This window comes from Giraffa tippelskirchi, chromosome 7, assembly GCF_054371585.1.
Source record: "Giraffa tippelskirchi isolate mGirTip1 chromosome 7, T2T-mGirTip1v1.2.pri, whole genome shotgun sequence".
Taxonomy (NCBI): Eukaryota; Metazoa; Chordata; class Mammalia; order Artiodactyla; family Giraffidae; genus Giraffa; species Giraffa tippelskirchi.
This window is the reverse complement of record NC_137281.1, coordinates 11062729-11085323: the sequence shown is the minus strand read 5'-3', so window position 1 is coordinate 11085323 and position 22595 is coordinate 11062729. Positions and strand designations below refer to the sequence as shown.

The window sequence follows — 22595 nt, the reverse complement described above, 5'->3', positions numbered from 1 at the left end:
GGGCCAGGACTCACACGTGGCCAAACCCAGACTGGGACTCGAACCCATGGTCTTTTAATTGAGATCACACACCTGGCCTCAGCACTTACTGAAGCTCGGGTTCTTGATGTCCCCTTGCAGGAAGAATTCAGTGAAAGACAAAGTGCCAGGTAAGAAATGGATTTATCTAGAGAGAAACACACCCTACAGACAGAATGTGGGCCGTCTCAGAAGGCGACAGGCCCTGGAAATGTGGGGTTGTGAGTTTTTTATGGACTGGGTAATTTCATAGGCTAATGAGTGGGAGGATTAGTCCAACTGTTTCTAGGAAGGGACAGGGATTGCCAGGAATTGCACCACAGCCCACTTTTTGACCTTTTATCATTGGCCCTGAAACTGTCATGGACCTGGTGGGTGTGTCATTTAGCTAATGTATTACGATGAGCGTATAATGAGACTCAGGTCTACTGGAAATCGAATCTTCATCCATCTTGGATCTAGTTGGTTCTAGTTTGTCACGTCCTATGGCAGTGTCATTCTTTTAAAGGTTGCCCCCTGCCCCTTCCCTTCTATTTCAATAGCAGCGAAAATGGATGAGGGAAGAAACTTAGGCCTCTGGCCCTTGAGGAAGTGAGAAAGGGTGCAGCCAGGGTACACCCTTGGCTGGACTTGAAGAAGGGCCAGTTCATTCTGGTAGAAGAAAGGGAAGACATTACTTCCAAGTTGTAAAAGCACTCTCCTGGTGTTTACATGTTAGCAGCTGTGCCACACAGCAGAAAAGCTAAAAACAAGTCTTTAGTCTGCAGCCTGGTATTGATGTAAATGATATGGCTTCCTTCACGGACCCTCATTAAGAACTGGAAAAATACTGGTGATATTTGTTCTACGTGGATGGGGAAAAGGGGACAGGAGAGTCCAGGAGAGATGACCAGTTTTGACAATCCTTGGGAAGGAAGAGGAGCCCTGTGACTGGAGCAGCTGTGATACTGGGTTTATAATAAATATTGATTTGGTCTTTGTCCCGGGGTCTGGCACAGAGCTCCTAAAACCTCTGGAACTTCCAGTGAAGAGAGTAATAAGGGTGTCTTTTGTAATGAGGTGGCTTTGGGAAGCACCTCGGTAACCTGAGGATAGGGGCTGAGTGCCAGGGGCCCCAATGGGGTGATTAGAGGTTTAGAACTTCCAGATCTACAGGAAGGGGAGAGGGGTTGGAGGTTGGATTAGTCACCAAAGTTCGATGATTTAATCAGTCATGGCTATATAATGAAGCCTCCGTAATAACCCCCAAGGGACAGGGCTTGGAGAGCTTCCAGGTTGGTGAACACTTGGAGATTTGGGGAGAGCGGTGCCCGGAAAGGGCATGGAAACTCCCTGCCCCTTCCCCGTACCTTGCCCTGTGCCTCTCTTCCATCTGGCTGTTCCCCAATTACATCTTTTTATAATAAACCTATAATCTAGTAAATAAAATGTGTCTCTGAGTTCTGTGAGTTACTCATTGAACCCAAGGAAGGGGCTGTTGGATCTGTAGCCAGTTGGTCAGACACACAGGTGACAATCTGGACTTGAAATTGGCATCCGAAGGGGTAGGGGTGAGAGGCAGTCTTGTAGGACCCAACCCTTAACCTGTGGAATCTGATGCTGTCTCAGGGTAGATGGTGTCAGGACTCAGTTGAATTGTGGTGTCTGAGAATTGCTTGGGGGAAAAAAAAACCCAAACCACGACACTGGAATTGGGTGCAGAATCATTATCTGCCATGACAGGGAGGGGATAGGGAGGCTGGAGGAGGGATGGGGCTACAGCCTGAAGAGCCCCCCAGGTGAGGCCTGTGGGTGTATTAACACCATTCTGTAGGGAAAAAACGCAGCCCTGGCTGATACCTGGAAGCAGGTACACACCAAGGTATGCAGCAGGTTTCTTTTCAAAGTTCAAAATTGGGCAAAAAAAAATCAAGATGGGAAGGAAGAGAGAGTTTTTAGGGTCATGGAAACTTCAAGCTTGAGCTGAGTGGTATTTGCTCAGGGGAATGCATTTGTAAAAAAATCTGTTGAGGCTGCATTTAAACTTTGTGTCATTTATGTAAAATAAATCTCAATAAAAGAAAAAATGAGTGGAGACTTCCCTGGCGGTCCAGTGGTTGAGAATCTGCACTTCCATTGCTGGGAGCACAGGTTCCATCCCTGATAGGGGGACTAGGATCTCACATGCTGCAGGGCTAGACCTAGGAGCTAGACTTTGACAGAAATACAGGTGGGAACCATGGCAGGTTTTTGAACAAGGGAAGGGCCCGGTCGTGTCTTGGGTGGTGGCCCTGACCCCTGACTGGCTCTTGAACCCCAGTAATCCCCTAGCCCTTCCTGGACCCACTTTTCCCCACCCCGTCCTCTTACAGGCGTGGAGACAAAACTGAAGTAGGAGGGGGAAGTTGCCAAAATCACCGTGAAACCAAGTCCCTCGGGAGCAGAGCCCTCTGACTCATGCCTGCAGCCCCCACCCCAGTGCAGGGCGTTGAGGAAGTGGTGATGGTGTGAGGGGGTGGCTGCTGGAAGAGGGGGCATCGGGATCTGTGCCCCACGGTTAGTGGTGGCAGAGTGGCTGGGGCAGATCCGAGAATTCAGAACAGCAGTGCTCTCCCATGCTCTTAGTGCCTTAGGCAAAAAGCCCCTCCTCACCAGTTCCTACCTTGTCCCAGGAGAAACCAACAAGTGGTAGTAGGTGAGGCACTTCCGGCCACGCCAGGCAGTCAGTGCGTTCATTCAGTGATAGCTCACTGAGGCCTAGCATGTGCAGGCCCTGGACATTGAAGACACAATATCGAGAGCAAAAATGAAAGTAGGGTATAACGATCCGGAAATGAATGAGCTGATTGGCTAAGCGCTGGGCCTTCAGAGCCAGGCCACCTGGGTCGAATCCCAGCTTTGCCATCTCCTTGATGTGGGTTCGGGCAGGGTTCTTAATCCCTGTGCCTCGGATTCCTCATCTGTATAACGGGACGAGTAATACCACCTTGCTTCCTTCTGTAGAGATTTTGTGAGATCATTTATATAAAGGACTTAATGTGGGACTTCACACGATAAATATTACTGTGATAGAGACAGGTTCACGGGGGGCTGTGGTAGCTTCAGAGAGGGCTTCCTGGAGGAGGGGACATTTAAGCTGGGCCTCAAAGGAGTTGGAAGGAGTTTGCCCAGTGAAGCCAAGAAGAACTAGGAAAGGGTGGTCCCAGTAGGGGATCTGGCAGCACTGAAGAGGGCTTACTGCAGGGGAGGGTGTTGGAAGCGTTCCTGTTTCCTCTGCTCCCCGGGTGGGCTGGTGTCCAGAGGAAGGGGCAGTGGGTGGTGCAAGCCCCAGTTTAGCTCTGGGGGCTGAGGGGCAGGGCTGGCTGCGGACTTGCAGGGAAATCCAAAGATAGCTCAGCAGAGAAGGATGACTCGCAGCCTGGGCTTCCCCACAAGTCAAGGGAAGCGGGGATGAATCAGCCTCTCAAAGTGGAATGCAGCAGCTGTGGGAAGTGAGACCCAGGTTCAGGGTCCAAGGCCGTTCTGTCTCTGACTCACCTCAAGCCAGGCTGAGAGGGAGGGCTCGGTCTCAGGATGCGCTGGGTGTGAAGCCAGACCCTTGAGGCCTTCCTCCTCCCGAAACTTCAGTCTCTGTATTTGTACAGTGGGGTGGGGTGGGGCGGGCAGAAGTGGTGGTGGTGACTTACAAAACGGGAGCTCAGAGCCAAGCATACAGGAGGACCTCCATAAGCGCCAGCCCCCTTCCCATTTCCTGGCCAAGTCCTAGCAGATACGAGAAATGAGCACAGGGGATGGTTTGGGGTTCCCGTTACTCTCCTGATGGATGAGTTGTCATCTGGGTTCTGGTGGGCTGAGTAGAGAAGGGCAGAGTGAAGTAGAAAAAAGAAAAAGGGCAGCCATGTATTGATTGTGTCTGAAAATCAATAGCACTGATAAAAATGATTAAGTTATCTCTCACGAATTCTTACTAAATGCCCAACCCTCTGTGCCCCTCTCTGTTTTAATCTTCACAGCAGTCCCGTGGGAAGGTGACCCCATCTCACAGGTGAAGTGAAATGTTCAGAGAGGTGAAGCCACTTGCCCAAAGTCACACAGCCAGTGGATGGCAGACCCAGGGTTTGAACCCCAATCTGTCTGAATTCAAAGCCCTTGTTCTTAGCCTAAGATCTGGGCTGGGGTGGGGGTAGGGACAGTGTTGAGAATTCCCCAGCCTACAGACCTGGGAGGATACTTCTCGGAGGCCTCTTTTATAGACGCAGAAGCAGGTTCAGGCGGGCTTCTTCGGTGGCTCAGATGGTGAAGAATCCGCCTGTAATGCAGGAGACTCAGTTTGATCCCTGGGTTGGGAAGATCCCCGGGAGGAGGGCACGGCAACCCACTCCAGTATTCTTGCCTGGAGAATCTCCATGGACAGACGAGCCTGGCGGGCTACAGTCCATAGGGTCGCAAAGAGTCAAACACAATTGTAGCGACTAAGCACGCAAGCAGGTTCAGACAGGGAAAGGGCCTTCCACTGGCTGACCTGACTGTTTGGAGTGTGGATGTGCTTAGAAAGAAACGACAGCTTCTTCTGGCTTTGTTGAACATTTATTGCAAAGTAGAAGAGCAGAGACTGGTGGGCTGCACCCCATCCCCTCCCACCTTCTCTCACCAGATAATTCTCTGCAGCTCTGGAAGAACAGTGTCCTCCTCGCTCTCCCGCCAGGGGGCGCTGCCTCCCACCTCGTCCCGGCCTCGGGCCTGGTTCCTTCAGCTCTGCCGGCGGGCAGGTCACTGAGGCAGCCCAGGATCCTGGACTCTGGGCCCCCGTGCCCTTCCTCCTCCTCCTCTGGGACCCAGGAGTCCCAGCCCCCAAGCACCTCCACGTCCAACTGAAAGCTGGTGGCCATCTACAGCAGCAGAGTGAGGATGTTTTTGTTGAGGGTATGTGGGGCAGGGGTGACCATTTTCCCATTTGGGGCCTTGGTGGGGGGTGGGCCACGGCTTCCCTCCTTAATCCAGCATCCCCTCCGGCATCCATCAGCATCCACCATCCAAGGCGGGGCCCCCAGCAGTTCTCACACGTGGGGGGGCTTTATATGTGCGACTGGGTCAGGAGTAGCAGAGAGAATGTCCTTGACCTCAATCCTGGGGAAGGGTAGCCTGGTTCTTCCCGGATGGGTCCTGGGGAGACAGAGAGTTGGATTGAAAGGCAGGCCAGACACGAGAGGAAGAGACAGAGACCAGGCAAAGAAAGAGGGCAGGGGGCGGTCCAGCCCCAAACTTGGTGTCCCTCCCTCCAGGCAGAGCCAGAGCAGAAGAGATAGGGTGCCCTCAACTCCAGCCCCTCCGTCCCCCTCCCCCTTAGCCACATAGGGTGCTGGCCACAGGCACCCTTCCTCCAGGAGCTTGTCCTGCCCAAGTCCCAGTCCCCTCACCAGCTACGTGGCCTCCTGGCTTGGTTCTGGAAGCTGCCGCGGCCCCAGCGCAGCACTGAGCAGCTCGCTCAGGGTGTCCAGCCTCCCTGCTAGTGCGTCAATCTGCTTCTCCAGGGCCTGGTGGGAGCTGCTCAGACGGAGCTGCAGGTCACACAGGATCATGTGCATCTGGGCAGAGAGAGGTCAGAGGGATCAGGGAGCTGGGGGAGACTCCCTGCCTGCCCCTTGGAGTGAGGCAGCAGAACCAGCATTTCCTAAGTCCTTACAGGCCCTGGAGATTATCCTCAATAATAATAGTTACCATTTATCAACCACCTGCCACCACCCAGCGACTGGGCCACGTGATCCTCATATGCAGTTTAAAATCCTCCTAAAAGTGTGGGGATGGGAATCCTGTTTCCATTTTTAACAGCTGAGGAAACAGGCCTGGAGCAGATAAATTGACATGCCCAAGGCAGCGCCCGGATCAGGGTGACCCAAGAACGTAGCAGGTGCTCACTTGAATCTTTGTGGCCTTGATGGCCGCCTGACTTCAAAACCCACAGAGCCCTTTCTCTGCCTTCTCAAACTAGGATTCACAGCTTTGACCTTAAGGGCGTGGGAGCTTTCTATGAAAGCTCTTGACTTCCCGTGTTTTGGGCCAGGTGGATAATCTTAGAAATCACGACCTGCCAATTCTAGCAGATCTAGGCCACTGCCATGCAGTTTAGGGGCCTGGCACCTGCGGCTGTGTTTACCATGGCATCGGGGCTCAGGGCCACTGTTTGAGTTGTCACGGACTAATGAGAAAAAAGCAAAGGCTACCCGATAAGCAAGAGGAGCTGCTAACCAAGCTAGTGGGGTGCGACATCACCGACCCTGAGCACTTCAGAATCAAGCAGACCCAGCAAGCCTGCCCAGAGCTCCTGGCCCTTGTTCTCCCTTCACAACAGCAGCACAGATTGAGTTTTCCCGGAACAATGTCACTCGTCTGTGTGTCGGTGCTGTTAATTCACAGTTTATTGCTTTGCCCTTTGTGTTTGAACTTCGTTTGTCTATTTGCTTTGGTTTTATGGTCGTATAAGAGTCATAGTTGAAAGGAATTTTATATCTATCCACATGTAGGGAACTTGACAATGGAAATAATTTCACATCAAACACTGAAGTTCTTTGCACAAGTTCCTTAAGCTTCAAAGGAAGCTGCACCTTTCTCGAGAAGCTCTATTGCATCATTCCCTTATTCATTTGTTTGTTCCTGCAACCACAAGAGCTTTCTTGAGTGCCCGTGTGTGCCAGCATCCCTGATTCCAGGCCCAGAGCTCCTTACCACCCACCCCGCACCTCCCTCTTCTCCTAGACCCCCTCTCACGGGATCCCAGCACCTTGGAGATGTCCACCATAGAGTTCACTTGCTCCCGGAGCTTTCTGTGTTTCAGCCGCACCTGGCGGAACCTGGGGGTTAAAAAGAACGGCGGGGGGTGGGGGTCAGAGCGGCCCTAGCACAGGGGTGGGAAGAGGGGAGGAGAGACTCACAAAGATAGAGTAGAATGAGGAAAAGTTGCCAGAGAACTGAAGGGGGGACAGGGAGTGGCTGCACCCATGAGCCCACCTCCCACATAGAGACCCGGGTATCCAGACCCGCAGGCACTCTGAGACATGCAAACGAAACCATCACACACACACAGTCACTGTGACGTCCAGGTGGGCATCTGTTTAGTGGGACCACACTCGGGCATCCTGACCTGGGTATGAGTTCATACTCAGACATGGACACACACACACACACACTCACACCCTGCAGAGAGGAGTAGACTCAGACAGGGCTGTACATGGCGTGTGCACACACAGAAGTCCTCACCTGTTGATGGCAGCCAGCAGCCTGCGCTGGTGCTTGCGGGCGGCTCCAGACTCCTTCCTGCGCGTATGTTTGTACAACATCCAGGACTCCTGCAGCACTCGGGCAGCCGACTCCCTCATCTGGGTGTGGGGGGCACAGTGTCAGGGGAGATGGACCCCCTAGGGCTCTGGGAGGAGGGGCTGGGGGCCCGGACTCCTGGGTCTGAGGGAGGGTGTGCTCTGGGTGCTGGAGGCCCCCTCACCTCTTTGGCATACTGAATATCCATCATGAAGTTGTGCACGTGCTTCTCTGCCTTATTAAACTCCAGTTTCCGGGCCACCACGGCCACCAGCAGGGCTGTGCAGCAGACCCCCTGTGGGCACAGCAGGTGTTATGACACAGGGGCCCTGGGGCTCTGAGGGCCAGCCATGTGCCACCAACTCTCTCTCTCTCTCCTTGAGCCCTCCCAACAGCCACAGCTGGCAGGCACCACCCCCCACTCTGGGTGACAGACAAGCAAACCCACTGGGAGAGAACCAGGATCCCAGAGCTCCCAGAGGTGGAGCTGAGATCAAAATCACACATCTGAGTACAACTCCTGGTATGGTATTTACACCTTCACCATGGCCCCTTTTGTTAAGGGTGTGACTGGAGAGGGGGGAGAAGGGCTGGTTCTGGGTGACAGGCAGACCTCAGGCTCCTGCGGGACCCCTTCCTCCCCACGTTCCAGTTGGCCACCAGGTCACCAAGGGTGTTCTTCCCCCTCCTCCCCAGCCCTACAGACTCTGCCCAGCTCTGGCGACATCTTCTCCCTCCTGGACAATTTCTAGCCTCCCCTTCACCCCACCCTGACCCAGCTGTGACCCTGACCCCCTCACCCTAATCTCCTTCTGGGGTCCCACGGCCCCAGACTTCTCAGCCCGGCTCTCAGGGCCTTCTAAGGTGCAGGCCACTCTTTCTTCTCTGCCCAGTCTCCCTCTCAGGCAATTCATCCCTCACCTGCCTGAGCACCTTGTTCCAAACCTTCACTCTCATCCCTTCTTTCTCGAGGCCTCTGATCCATCAAGGCCCCATCAAATCCCGACTGCCCTGTACCACCTGCTCACTGTCCCTGGAGTTGGAATGAATCGTCTGAAGTCTGTCCGCACCCCATCATGCTTCAGCTCTTGACCCTCGGAACAATTTACTAGTTACAGGGACTGCTTGGATTCCAAGCCCAGCTTGAAGCAAGTTACCTAATCTCACAGTGCCTGAGCTTCTTATCTGTGAAATGCGCACACCCTCACAGAATTACTCCAGGGATTCCGTCAGTTAACACCTTGAGAGCAGAGCCTGGCACAGAGTATGGACCCAATAAAAGTTAGCCGTTATTATTTCATTGCACCCTGGAACCTCCCGGCCAGGAGTGGGCTATGAACTCTAGTGCAAATCTAGTGCAAAACTCACCATAAGAGAACCTTCTCTCTCAGGTTCTCCCTTTGTCAAATGAGGGAGGAGGTCCCAGGCAGCCCCGAGGGCCCCTGACCCTTTGGGACTGGGACTGGCTGCATCTCTGCCCCTCTTTCCTAGTCACAGAGACTCACCACTCTGTGTGTGTATGTGTGTGTGTGTGTGCGTGTGCCCGCCACATTTCCCTGCCACCCCATGCATCACCTGTGGACCCAGGACTCAGGGGTTCAGCATGCCCTTCCTGGGACAAATCAGGGCTGGGCGCTGTTAGGTTGAATTCCTGAGCGTGAGGGGAGCCAGATCTCATAGGGAGGTGGAGGCCAAGGCATTGGGTGCTGGGTCTATGAAGGGAAGGGGGTGGGTGTCTAGATTCAGAGGGAGGCCGACTCTGGGGAAGAGGCTTGGGTCTAGGGCTTAGCGAGCCCTGTCTCATCCTTGAGGGCACAGGAGCCAGGGTAGCAGACAGACACATGCTTGGAACCAGCTACAATAACAGCTTCCCCATCTCCACCCCCGACCCATTTCTTGAGCATTTCCTGTGCTTGAGACCGTTTGTGTGCTGTGATGTGCTATGCTCAGTCGCTTCAGTCATGTCCGACTCTTTGCAACCTGGCAGGCTCCTCTGTCCATGGGATTCTTCAGGCAAGAATACTGGAGTGGATTGCCATGCCCTTCTCTGGGGGATCTTCCTAACCCAGGGATTGAACCGGTGTCTCTTGTGTCTCCTGCATTGCAGGCAGATTCTTTACCCACTGAGCCACCTGGGAAGCCGTTTTGAGACCCTTTACGTGGTTTAATTCATTTAGTCTTCTCAGGAGCTCCTTGAGCAGTACACTGGTATCAACATCCCCATTTTGTAGATGAGGAAACTGAGGCCCAGAAATTATATGGCTGACTCCCAGCTAGGAAGTGGCAGAAACAGAATTTGAACTCAAGCAGCCCAAGCCTACAAGCAAGCTCCTGATATCCATATGCAATAGCCTTAATGGAGACTGGGAGACTGGATCACTGGGTCCTGCAGGAACCTGGAGCTGGGAAACCAGGGACCCTGAGTCCTGGATGATTGAGAGTGTAAAGAGGGGAGAGAGCAAGATCCTGAGCCTTGGGGGAACTCAGGGCTGGATTCCTGAATTCTGGGAGGAAAAAGGGCTGGGAGGTTCCCGAGGAGGATGAGCTCTGGGATGCTAGGTTCCAGAGAGAGATAGGACTTTAGGGGATGGATTCCTGGAATTTTCAAAGGAAATAGGGCTGGTGTCTGTGTTCTGAGCAAAGATCCATGTAGTCAGAGCTATGGTTTTTCCAGCAGTCATATACAGATGTGAGAGCTGGATCATTAAGAAGGCTGAGCGCCGAAGAATTGATGCTTTTGAACTGTGGTGCTGGAGAAGACTCAAGAGTCCCCTTGGACAGCAAGATCAAGCCAGTCAATCCTAAAGGAAATCAATTCTGAATATTCATTGGAAGGACTCTTGTTGAAGCTGACGCTCCAGTACTTTGATCACCAGATGGGAAGAGCCAGCTCATTGGAAAAGACCCTGATGCTAGGAGAGACTGTAGGCAATAGGAAAAGGGGACAGCAGAGGATGAGATGGTCAGACAGCATCACCAACTCAATGGACATGAATTTGAGCAAACTCTGGGAGACAGTGGAGGACAGAGCCTGGCATGCTACAGTCCATGGGGTTGCAAAGAGTTGGACACAACTTAGCATCTGAACAACAAAAACGACTGTGTCCTGAACAGGGAATGAGGCTATGGGGGTCCAGACACCCAAGTTTCTTGGGGTGTCCCTGAGTGCCTTAGTTGGCTCCATGGTTTCCTGGGGCTGGGGGGATGAGCAGTGTGCAATACAGGAGTCCCTGAGTGGATGTACTCACCATGACACCAGTGCAGAGGCAGACAATCTTTCCCCATGTGGTACCTGGCACCACATCGCCGTAGCCAATGGTCAGGAATGTGATGGGGATCAGCCACAGTGTGTCCGAAAGGTGCCCGGTGGCATTAACGGCCTGCCTGTAGGGGAAGAGCAGGTTAGTTCTGGGGTTCCTGTGGTGTTTGATACCCTCTTTCTTAGCACACACCCACACTCAAAAAAAGCACTCAAAGCTTGCCTGGCTTTGGCAAGCCTGCCTAGCTTCCTCTTTGCTGTGTGACCTAGACAAGATGCTCAGCCACTCTGGGCTGTGGGATTTGAACCTGGATCCTGTCAATTCCAAAGCCCATTTCATTTTAGCTAGGCTACCAGGGCTGCTGCATTTAATGTGGTTGAGGGGTTGAAAGGGGGAAGAAACCCAACCTGAAGTTCACTTGTCAGTCCCTGGCAGGGGACTGCCTCCACCCAGAGAAAGGGTGGGTTTTCTGATTTCCACAAAGATTCTATATGGCCTAGAGGTGGCTCTATCAGGACTAAAAAGGTGGAACTCTAAAAAGGCTTGGGCAGGGGGACTGTCTTCTTTCCCCACACTTCATGGAAGGGGATATTTAGGTCCAGTCATACAAAGGACTGAAAATCAGGATGTGTCTAACTCTGACCCATAGTTAGGCCAGAGCAAAGGGAGCATCATTCACCAGGGTCCCAGACACCTCAAAAACACTAAGTTAGTGTCCGGAGGTGGGGATTGAATCTGTATGGTTAAGCTCCACCCCCTTCATCCCAAAGTACATTCAAGTTTGTGGACTTCTGCCTCTCAGAGGCTCAGAGAGGAGAGATCTCAGGGCAGATAGTCCCAATGTCCACCTCCCCTCAAGAATCCTTTGCCCGCTGTACTAAACTAGAGGTTCTCAAACTTGAGCCAGCATCAGAATCAACTTAAAAACAGATTGCTGGGTCCCGCCCATCAGCGTCTTGGATTCCATAGATACGGGTGGGGCCTGTGAATTTGGATTTGCAACCAGTTCCCAGGAGATAGACAGCATATTAAAAAGCAGAGACATTACTTTGCCAGCAAAGGTCCGTCTAGTTAAAGCTATGGTTTTTCCAGTAGTCATGTATGGATGTGCAAGTTGGACTATAAAGAAGGCTGAGTGCTGAAGAATTGATGCTTTGAACTGTGGTGTTGGAGAAGACTCTTGAGAGTCCCTTGGACTGCAAGGAGATCCAACCAGTCCATCCTAAAAGAAATCAGTCGTGAATATTCATTGGAAGGACTGATGCTGAAGCTGAAACTCCAGTATTTTGGCCACCTGATGCGAAGAGCTGACTCATTGGAAAAGACTCTGATGCTGGGAAAGATTGAAGGCAGGAGGAGAAGGGGATGACAGAGGATGAGATGGTTGGATGGCATCACCCACTCAATGGACATGAGTTTGAGTAAACTCCAGGAGTTGGTGATAGACAGGGACGCCTGGCATGCTACAGTCCATGGGGTCGCAAAGAGTCGGACACAACGGAGCAACTGAACTGAATCCAGGAGATGCTGCTGGTCCCAGAACCACTGGCAAAGATTACCCCCAATTTTTTTTATCTGTAAGATAAATGGGGCTTCCCTGGTGGCTCTGTGGTAAAGAATCAGTCTACTAATGCAGGAAACATGGGTTCGATTCCTGGATTGGAAAGACCCCTGGAGAAGGAAATGGCAACCTACTCTAGTATTCTTGCCTGGGAAATCCCAGGGACAGAGGAGGCTGGCGGGCTACAGTCCATGGGGTCGCAAAGAGTCGGATAGGACTTGGTGACTAAAACAACAACAAAGATAAGTGGAGGCCCTGATGGGGTACGGTTCCAGCATCAGGCCAGAGTCCAGCAGGCAGCTGGGAATTCCTTCCAGGGCAGCACCAGGGTCACTGGGAGCACCTCCCGGTGCATCTGTGTTAATTTGGAAAAGCAGAAAGTCTCCTTCCTTTAAAGCAGGTGCAACCCTTGGCCAGGCCCAGTGCCTGCATTATACCTGGACGCCCAAGGCAGGAGAGATTTGAGGCAGGAAGGGCGGGGCTTCCTAGGTATAGGTGTGTTGGGGGGTGGGGGTGGAGGAGACTGGAGGCTGCAAGTGGAGGAAAGGCTTTGGGGCTGGTCTGTCGGTTCTTCCTACCCTGCTGCATAAGAGTGTGGACAGATAGCTTTCTCCACTGCTTGGTCCCGGGGAGTCCCAATCTGCACCACCGTGCAGGGCAAGCGTGGTTGCAAGTGGCTCCTCCAGAGGCTCCAGGTACCCTCCATTCCCACCCGCCCTGGCACCCTCACCTCTCGGCTACCGACAGCACCCAGGCGGTGGTGAGCCAGAGGCCAAGCGTGAGGCAGAGCAGCAGGCGGCCGGGGTGCGTGTTCATGTACAGCTTGGCCACGAACCAGTGGCGGAAGCGGACCTGGTTGAGCGCGCCGATGCTGCGGTAGGAGGCGTTGAGCAGGACGCCGCTGCGCAGGAGCAGGGCGCGGGGCACCAGATACAGGCGCAGCAGCATGGCCAGCGAGAGCAGCGCCTCCCCCTGGTCCAGGAAGCTGGGCCAGGACTGCGTGGCCGCGGTCATCGGGGACCCCGAGCCCTGCACGCACGGCGGGCCCGGCACCGGCGCCGGATGCAGCCCGCACACCACCAGCTCCAGCACGATCTGCGCCACCTGCCGCCCGGTCAGCGCCACGCGCCAGTCCCGGAGCCCGTTGTCCGTCATGAACAGCTGCGGGGAGGGGGACGGACGGAGGAGGGAGTCACGCGAAGGTCAGGCGCCCGCTCCCCAGCCTGCGCGGGGAGATAAGGGGGGCGCGCCCGCGGGGCCGCAGAGGGAGGCAGATAGCGCAGGGCATGGGGCCGGGGAGGGTGGGGAAGGGACACGGCAGGACCCGAGGAAGACATCTCTCCTCCTCTCCCGTGTCCCGTGCAGCCTACTTCCTGAACCTCCAGCCCAGGAACACTTATTGAGTGCCTACTGTGTGCCCGACGTTGAGATATGTTGAAGATATGGGTGAACAAGACAGAAAAGCCTTCCTCCCTGGAGCCTACATTCCACATCCATGGAGCTAGGCATATTACTCCTGTCTCTGGGGACCCGGTAGTGTAACTGGCATCATCCCATTACAATGACAATAGCCAACATGTGCGGGGCACCTTGGGGGGGGTGCCAGGCATTGCACTATCCTCTTTGTGTGTTGTGACTCCTGGAATGCTCACAAGACAGTGAGATTGAAGGTATTCTTACCCCCATTTTATAGATGTGGAAACTGAGGCCCAGGGTGCTCAGGTGCAGCTGCACAGCTGGGCTACGAAATCAGGCCGCTTAACTACTTGAATGACTGCTATGAATGATAATGTGTACTTCTTACTGAGCATGTCTTGTATGCCAATCTCTGCAAGGGGCATACCACACTCGGCCAATAACCCTCATTTTATACACCAACATGGTGGGGGAAGGGACAGGATCTGGGGGGTGTGGAAGATGGGAGGAGAGGGGAAGGGGTGGGGAACCCAGTGTGGGTTGAGACATGCGATGGGAGGGGGGATGTGGGTAAGGGCTTCTGGATCTGGGGGTCATTGGCATAGAGGTGGGGAGCTCAGGCGTGGGAAAGGACTGCAGGCACATAACTAGGATCTTGAGTTGTTGGGACCAGAATAGGTGGGGGCCCAAGAGTTGAAGAAGGGAGATCTGGGAGGCTGGGCCTTGTGTGAGGCAGCCTGGAGCTAGAGTGGACAGAGAGGCCTGGAGGCAGGAACTCTCAGCACCTACACGTGTGCCTGCCAGGTGAGTCAGAGGGCAGCAGGTGGAGGAAGGTCGGGGCTGCTCCGGGAGGCTCTGTCTGTTGTCCACGGTTCATCCCCTCCAGGTAGATAAGGGTGTGGATGCATCTCAGGGTGGAGAAGCTCATTACTCAGCCCAGCAGGCTGGAAAGTGTGAGCTGACAGGGCGTGGTGGGGGCTGAGGGGAGCAAGAAGGAGCTGGGGGCGGGGCCTGCCCTACCTGGACCTCTTTGGCGTGAAAGGCCACGATAAGGGAGAGGAGCAGGAACGTGGAAATGCTGATCATGCATTTAACCAGGAACAGGTAGAGCGCCCACTGTTGGAAGGCAGAGAGAAAGGGGTGAGACCCTAGGTCTCCACCTGCTCTGTCCCCTCTAGCCTCCTCCCAAACCGCCATCCCTTCTTCCTTCCACTGGATTCCTAGCCTCCTAACCCCACCCCCAGTCCAGCCATCTCCTGATGCCTCCAGGTCTGGGGAAGCCTCAAAACTGTCATCTGGTCCCCAAAGAGAGCACCCTCTTCCTTCCTAAGGGGACAGCCCTGGCCCAGATGAAGAGTTCACCCTCCTCCTCAGCCTCTCCTAAGACCGCACCCCTGAGAGAGGACCTCAAAACGCACATTCCTTCCTAACTGCTGCATACCGGTCCCCATCAAAAATAGTTCTCAGTTGGCGGAGGGGTGTCTAGAAACAGACATTTAGCCTCTAAAGAGTGTCCCTCCTTTTCCCTTCCTCCCCAGCTGGTCACTGCCCTAGAAAGCAACTTCAAGTCTCCCCCCAACCCCAGCAGCCCAATTCCTAAGGAACCTAGAAACTGTCACTCAGTCCCCAAGGAATGAACGACACCCTCCCCTGCCCTCATTCAGGAGCTGGGTCCTGAGACCCCAGCCCCAGCTCTGAGAAAGGCCTCCAGTCCTACCCTGTGTGTCCCTTCCCCGCCTCCCCTCCACCTCCTGCCCTCTCTCCTGGCTCCAAGCCCAGGGCAGATCTGGCGGGAAGCACATGGCCTCCAGAAACCACGGGAAGTTTTTTTCCCTCTCTTTGTGTGTCTATACCTTGGAGGAATCTAGAATTCTTAAGGGAGAGATTTAGAGGGGAGTGGGACTGCTGGATTCCCTAGGAGGGGGCGGGAGGGGGTGCCAGCCAGGAAGGTAGTGTCGGGGGAAGGGGCCACCTGAGCACCCTTACTGAGCTCAGCACCTGTTTCTTCTAGAACGCTGCCAGCTCTCCCCGCCGGCCAGGGCCCCGCCTCTGTGCAGGGGAAAAGGGCCAGTTTCCTGCCCCGGGGGGCCTGCCCCCCCCAATCCTCCCTGAACAATGGTGCTGTTGTCCCTGGCTCTCCCCCACCCCCTCATCCTTCTAGGGCTCCCCAATTCCCTGTCCCTTTCTTTAGTTTGTCTCAACCAGCACCCCACCTGACCCAGCCCTCTCCCAGCTCCGTCGTCCACTTCTCTGGCGGTCCTCTCTCCTTTGCAATTCCTTTTGCCCCGAATCCTGCACCCCGCTTCTCTGTCTGTAGCACTCTGTCTCTTACTGCATCTTTGCCTTGGTCTCTCTCTGTCTTCATCTCTCTGTGTATCTCTGCCTCTGTGTGTTTATGTGTGTGAGTCGCTTCAGTTGTGTCCGCCTCTTTGCGCCTCTATGGACTGGAGCCTGCCAGGCTCCTCTGTCCGTGAGATTCTCCAGGCAAGAATACTGGAGTGGATTGCCATGCCTTCCTCCAGGGGATCTTCCTGACCCAGGGATCAAAACAGCGTCTCTTATGCCCCCTGCATTGGCAGGCAGGTTCTTTACCATTAGCACCACCTGGGTAGCCTCTCTGTACCCCTCACCATCCTCCCTCTCCCGCCCAGCTGCGTCCATCACGTTCCCCTGTTTCACTGGGGTCTGACCCCTGCCTCTCCTCCAGCCCCTCCCTGCTACCAGCAGGTGTTTGGATCCCTGCAGAATGAATTCATTAGGTTGTGATGCATTGTGATGGAGGTGGGGAGGGGACATGGGTATTGTCAAGGCGGTCATAGAAAGGGCGCTGAGGAGGACCCTTCAGGTCATCTATTTCAACCCTCAGCCCCAGTTGCCAGTTGAGGAAACGGGCCCAGAGAGCTGCAGCAGATGCCAGAGTCACCCTGCTGGAGGCAGCAGCCTGGTGGGCAGTGGAGGGAAGCAGGGGGAGGTGAGAGGGCGGAGGGACTGGGTGGTGAAGGAAAGACCCCCAACCCATTACATCTGCCCCCTTATCCTCACCTCCCCTGCTGGGCGGGGTGCTGAAGCCTGGGAGCGGCGGGTCAGCCCGGCCATGCTTCCTGTTGGCCTGGGCTTCGGCAGCCCCACCCCCTCAGTGCCCGCTGCCCTCACCCAGCCAGAGGAAGCCAGCCTGCCCCGACCCTCCGTGGGGCTCCTGGGCACTTCAAAGCTGCCTGCCTCTCCCACTCCCAAATCCAAGCCTAACTGAGCCTTGTCCCCAGGAATGCCCCCACCTCAGCCCTCAAATCCAGGGCCCCCCAACGAGCCCAGTTCCATGCCCCTTACCCCAGACAGATCTCCAGCCCCTCCTTTCCTGTTGAGCAATTCTGTCCCGTCCTCCAGCTCCAGTTCTGACCCACGTCCTTCATCTGCCCTCATCACAGCCTGGACCCGGGCTGGAATGTGCTGGAAGCCTGCTCAGACCTGTTCCGGCCCCACCTGTTCTTTCCTTCCCCACTCACACTATCCTCAAAGCCAGCCCCTCTTCCCCTACACACGCTCTAAGGCGCCCTCCCCTTCAAACCCAGGAGCCCAGGCCCCCAGCCTCTCCTCCATGGGACCCAGGAATCCAGCCTACGAGAAACCTACCTCTCCCTTACTTCTCAGACTAAATAGATTCTGAGGAAGCTGAGCTTCTCAATGATGGAAATAGAATTGGCGGGGCAGGGGGTGCTTCTTCCCCCTCCAGGCCCCCCCTCCCTAGCCAGGTTTTTCCGTCTCTGCCCTTTGCCTCTGAGATACTAGGCAAACTTTCAAGTTCAGATAAGGACCAAGGAGCCTCCACCTACTGGGAGAAGTCAGCCTTTCTTCTCACCCTCCCTTCGCTGAACCTGGGGCTACCCCTCCCCTAATCTGCCCTTGGGAGACTCCAGTATCTGACCAGCCACCCCTTGGACCTCCAACTGTCTGATTGCAGTATCTTCAAATTGACACTCTGTGACCCCTCTTCCCTTCCTTTTGCAGCAAGGGCCCCCTACCATTTCCCTCCCTTCGTCCCAGGAGTCCAGCCCTCAACCTCCTCCACTCTCAGACCCGGGGGTCCCCGTCCCCACCTCCCTCAGACCCAGGAGTCCTGGCCCCCAGCCCCTCCTCCTTCAAGACTAGAAGTCTCTGCCTCTACCCTCCACTCACCGGGCACCCCCCGAACCACAGCATCTCTGCGTGCAGGACCATGAGTCCAATGCCAGTTCCTGCCAGTGCCAGTGTCCAGCCGGCCAGACTCTTCTCTTGCTCCAGCAGGCGCTTTCGCCGCCGCAGGGCCCCCAGGCCCGGCACCAGCTCCCCGCCCATGGCTCCCAGGGTCTTGGGGCCCAGCCAGCTTCCTGCCCAGGGTCCCCCACCTCGCAGCACGCAAAGGGCAGCCACAGTGGCTTGAGGTCCCCGGCCTGCTCTGCTCCCTCGCTCTGGGCTTGTGCTTTGAGGTACAGCAGAGTCTGTGCCCTCTGGGAGGTGGTGACTGCTGGGCAGGGCGGGGAGGTGCTGGGGAGGCCCCTGGGCAGAGGGGAGGCTCCCCAACCCCCCTTCTCAGACTAAGGAGGGGCGGGGGTGTGTCTTAGGGCAGAGCAAGGAAGAGGCGTGCGTCCACGTGGACTAAGATACACACACACCAACACACAATGGGCTTTGTCACACACAACGGTCTGCAGCGTATAATACACACCTACACTGGGCCACACCCGGACACCACGCAACACGCAGTGATTACACCCTGAAACATGGCATGGCTAGAGACGGAACCCAACCCCCATGGGCACACAACACTACTGACACCGAGTGACTCACAACTCCGGACAAGCTCTGAAACCCACAGCCACACCCAGACACCACACACACGGTGTGACACACGCTGGCACTTAGCGAGCAGGCAGCGCCCCGTGGCACATAGGGCCACCCAAATATTGTCCACACACAAGCACAGACATCACAATCAAAATTGGCACAACATCGTCTGACACAAACAGGCACACCCAGACACGGCACACAGGATGATGCCCGTCTGTAGCTACACAAACACAACCTATACAAGTGTTCCACAAACATGCAATCTGTATTGACTTAGCAATGCCCAAGTGCCATGCACAGCATATCTGTGTACAAGGCACTCAGCCATCACACACCCGTGGAACAGTACTCAACACATGCAGACACACAACATTTAGGGACACCCCCATGGCAGCCGCCAGTCACCTAGCACAGAGAGAAACACACAGTGATGTACACCATGGCGTGTGTTGACTCCAGCACATATGCTCATCGAATGATTCACAACACACACAGATTCACCTCAATGCACAATATAACCCAAGTACACATTGCCATTCAAATACACAGCCAGAGAACAGTACGAATGGATGCGTGTGGGAAAGGACCTACAGGCACAGTGACACACACAGAAACCCAGGTGGCACCTGCCCCCTATAAGACATCCTGATCTATTTTGGTGCATCACACAGGACACAACAGAATGGTACCCGGGGGGAGGGAGGCCAGGCACACAGGCTACCTAGGCCCTGAGGCCCAAGAGCCACGTACACGGAATAGAACACCTACCATTGCCTCAGACTGACACACACCACATACCACACCCACGCACCGCCCGGCACATGATACACTCCAACACCAGTGGCCACACAAACACAGCATACACAGAGTAAGACACAAAGACACCATGACACAAAACACAGATACATACTGCCCGGCACAGACACTGCGTCCCACGAGCCGGCGGACTTGGCCCACTGACACATCTGTCACCTAGGCTGGTGACAACACCCACACAGCACCAGGGGGACACCCTCTGGTATGGCGTATTACACAGCCACACAGTCACAACACTCTGAGGGTGGGTCCCCGGGCTGTGTTCTTGGCAGGGAAAGGAGAGGCCCCCCAACGTGGACATACACCTTGAAGGAGGGCACAGTGTCACATCACCGAGCGAGACACAACTTTTACACACACAAAACCTACAGAGACACAACACACGCGCTGATGTACAGGATAGCAAATGCTATGCAGAATGAGGACTCCCAGAGTGACAGTCACGTGGCGTGTGTCACGTGACCACACGCAGCGGCATAGAAGTCAGGCACGGGTCTGTACTGTATACCGCTGGACACAGATCAAAACCTCCCACAGCAGCGCACAAGGACTCACTGGGGTGACACAAAACCCCTCCCAAGGTGTGGCCCGTGGACCCACGGATACCACTCTGGGTGGGGAGGAGGACACAGAAGACAGTAACCCCTCTCCCTTCCCCGGAGTCATATGTCAAAGCAGGAACAGGGACCCGCCAGCCACAGGGCAGTGAGACACACACAGACATGCCTGGCATCACACCAACACAACCCACACAGACACGCCCAGAGACACCAAACCGCACACACAGACACACCCGGTGACGAAAAACACAACCTAGGCTGGGGCCTTGCCCCATGCCATGCGCGTGATTCCCACTCAGGATGAGAGGCTGAGACGCAGCGGGAGAGTGATGGAGACGCACACGTGTGCCGTCTCGGAGGAGACGCTGCCGTCTCTGGGCGATCACAAGACTGCAACCCGCTACCCCAACCGCCCACCTGCGGCCCTCTGTCTCTCCTCTCCGCCCTCTCGGCTTCCCTGGGGCCTCTCCTCTGACTCCTCTTGTCTCTCCCACTCTGGAAGCCTCTGGGTTCGTCTTTATCTCTGTCTCGGGCTGTCTTTCTCGGTCTCTGTTTTCCTCTGTTTTAAGCCCCTCTGTCTCTTCCGGCTCTCTCTCTCAGAGTACCTCTGACTCTGTGCATTTGTGTGGTTCCGTTTCTCTCTCTCACTCTCCTCTTTGTGTCTCTGTGTCTCTCAACCTGTCTGTCTCTATCTCTGCATCCCACTGCTTTTTAAAATTTTTATGAAGTATAGTTGATTTACAATGATTCTGGTGTACAGCAAGTAATTCAGTTATATATATATGTGTGTGTGTGTGTGTGTGTGTGTAAATGTATATTTTCTTTCAGATGCTTTACCATGATAGGTTATTACAAGATATTGAATGTAGTTCCCTATGCTATACAGTAGGTCTTTTTTGTTTCTCTATTTTATATACAGTAGTGGGTATCCGTGAATCCCAAATTCCCAGTTTATTCCCACCCCCTTTTGCCTGCAATGCGGGAGGCCCGGGTTTGATCCCTGGGTGGAGAAGATCCCCTGGAGAAGGAAATGGCACCCCACTCCAGTATTCTTGCCTGGAAAATCCCACAGATGGAGGAGCCTGGTAGGCTACAGTCCATGGGGTCGCAAAGAGTTGGACTCAACTGAGCAACTTCACTTTCCTTTTCCCTTGGTAACCATAAGTTCTGTGTCTCTGACTCTGTATCTGTTTTGTAAGTTTATTTGTACCATTTTTCTTAGACTCCGTATATAGGTGATATCCGATGATCCCTCTGCTTTTCTATCTCACTCTCTCTCCCTGTCCTGTCTTTCTGCTTCCATGCCCCTGGTCTGTGTTCTCACTGTCTGTATCTCTGTCTTCCGGTCTCTGTCTCTCTTTTTCCTTTTTCTTTTTTGGTTGTGCCACGTGGCTTGTGGGATATTAGTTCCCCAACCAGGGACTGAACCCAGGTCCTCCATAGGGAAGACATAGCGTCCTAACCACTGAACCTCCAGAGAATCCCCACCCCGACTCCCGGTCTCTGTCTCTAGGTCTCTGTCTCTCTCTCATCCTCCCTCCATCTCTAGTGCTCTGTCTCGGGACCTCTCTAAGCTCACCTCTGCCTCAGCTTCCCTCTCCTGTTCAGGGACACAGCTGGGGACAGCCTTGCCTCTCCCTGTTCCATCCCAGCCTTGCTTCAGGGGCCAAAGGCCAGAGACATCCAGACTACGGCTGCCTGAGAGGGTAGCCACAGAATGGAGACCCCTAGCCCCACGCCCTCCACTGCCTCCAAGCGCCCAAGCAGGCAACTGTGAAACGCTGAGGGAAGAGAGACAATAAGGGAGACCTTGAATGTCGTAGCCAGAGGAGAGGGAGACAGAGAGACTGACAGACAGGTAGACAGAGAAGGAACAGAGGGAGGGGATGGTGGGAGAGAGCGGGGAGGGAATTTTTTTTTACAAACTCAAAGAGATGGAGACAGAAGAGACCCAAAGGTGAGGAGAAAGCAGGAGTCAGAATCAAAGACTTGGAAGTTTGGAGCAGAGGGGAATTTTGCCTCCAAAGAGACCAAAACCAAAAGAGAAAAGCGGCGAGAAGGCAGGTGGGGGAGATGCCAGGGTGGGCAGCAAGGTTCAGTGGGAAGGGCACCTGCCTCCACAGGGAAGTTCTGGGCTGTGGGGGTCAGCTGGTAGGACACGCGGCTCCAGAGCCAGCTCCCTCTAGCCCAGAGAGGGTGACTCAGGGCCCCGGCGCTTCCTGTGACTCAGCCTTGTTCTCAGCCTACAGCGGGGAGTGCAGCGGGAGAGGGGTCTCTGAAAAGAGAGGGAGGCGGAGCACCAGAGGAGGTCTCTGCCCGGAGGAGGGGCTGGGGCAGCGGGCTGGGACTTTGAGGGGAGGAGGGGCTGGGGGCCTGGACCCCTGGGTCTGAGGGAGGAGGGGCCGGGGGTCTGGACTCCTGGGTCTGAGGGAGGAGGGGCTGGGGGCCTGGACCCCTGGGTCTGAGGGAGGAGGGGCCTGAATCCCACAGCGCTGGTCCGGGAAGACTAGAAGAACTTATCTGAAAGTCCTTAGGACTTTCACTTGGCCTTCTTCCAGCTGCCCCACCTTCATCCCAGCCCCATCTCCGGGCCTGGAAAGGACCCACTTGCCTTGGGGCCCAGCCGGAAGGGGCCAAGACAAAGAGGTGTTTAACTCGGCAGGGTGGCGGAGCGGGTGAAGAGGTTGTCTCAGACGGAAAGGTCACTCGTCTCCCAGGGCTCGTGCAGGGAAAGGCGGGGCTCAGCCCAGGGGAAGACATCCTGAAAGTCTGAGGCCTGTGGCGTCAAATCCTCCAACCGCTGTCTTTTGGATTTACACATCAGGAAGCTTCAGGGCCTTGGGATCCTGC

The 22595-nt window shown here is 54.9% G+C and overlaps 1 protein-coding gene and 1 long non-coding RNA gene across 3 annotated transcripts in view; one reads left to right on the top strand and one right to left on the bottom strand.

The window, feature by feature from the left end:
- Positions 1 to 5108, top strand: part of LOC145515479 (uncharacterized) — a 10803-nt gene extending 5695 nt beyond the window's left edge. Inside the window, exon 3 of the long non-coding RNA XR_014060898.1 lies at positions 4652 to 5108. This is a non-coding gene — a long non-coding RNA (uncharacterized LOC145515479). The remainder of the gene's footprint in view (positions 1 to 4651) is intronic.
- Positions 4569 to 22595, bottom strand: KCNN4 (potassium calcium-activated channel subfamily N member 4). Of its 2 annotated transcripts, none has more exons than XM_081515971.1 (9): positions 22357 to 22595; positions 14566 to 14661; positions 12860 to 13290; positions 10557 to 10692; positions 7493 to 7603; positions 7252 to 7370; positions 6776 to 6845; positions 5415 to 5582; positions 4569 to 5160 (listed from the first exon to the last, which is right to left on the bottom strand). In XM_081515971.1, the coding sequence occupies exons 2-8, from the start codon at positions 14629 to 14631 to the stop codon at positions 5418 to 5420; spliced, it is 1098 nt and encodes a 365-aa protein (XP_081372097.1). In that variant the 5' UTR covers positions 14632 to 14661; positions 22357 to 22595; the 3' UTR covers positions 4569 to 5160; positions 5415 to 5417. The 2 variants fall into 2 exon arrangements, with proteins under 2 accessions (XP_081372097.1, XP_081372098.1); XM_081515972.1 differs by lacking the exon at positions 22357 to 22595 and adding an exon at positions 17719 to 18000.

Excerpts from the sequence above, each read along its gene's own strand:
- KCNN4 (XM_081515972.1), bottom strand. The coding sequence starts at position 17,877 with ATGGGCGGGGAGCTGGTGCCGGGCCTGGGGGCCCTGCGGCGGCGAAAG. Across the intron at positions 14,662-17,718 it reads TGTGGTTCGGGGGGTGCCCG|TGGGCGCTCTACCTGTTCCT; the intron begins GTGAGTGGAGGG and ends GCCTTCCAACAG. Across the intron at positions 7,604-10,556 it reads GCCTCTGCACTGGTGTCATG|GGGGTCTGCTGCACAGCCCT; the intron begins GTGAGTACATCC and ends CTGTGCCCACAG.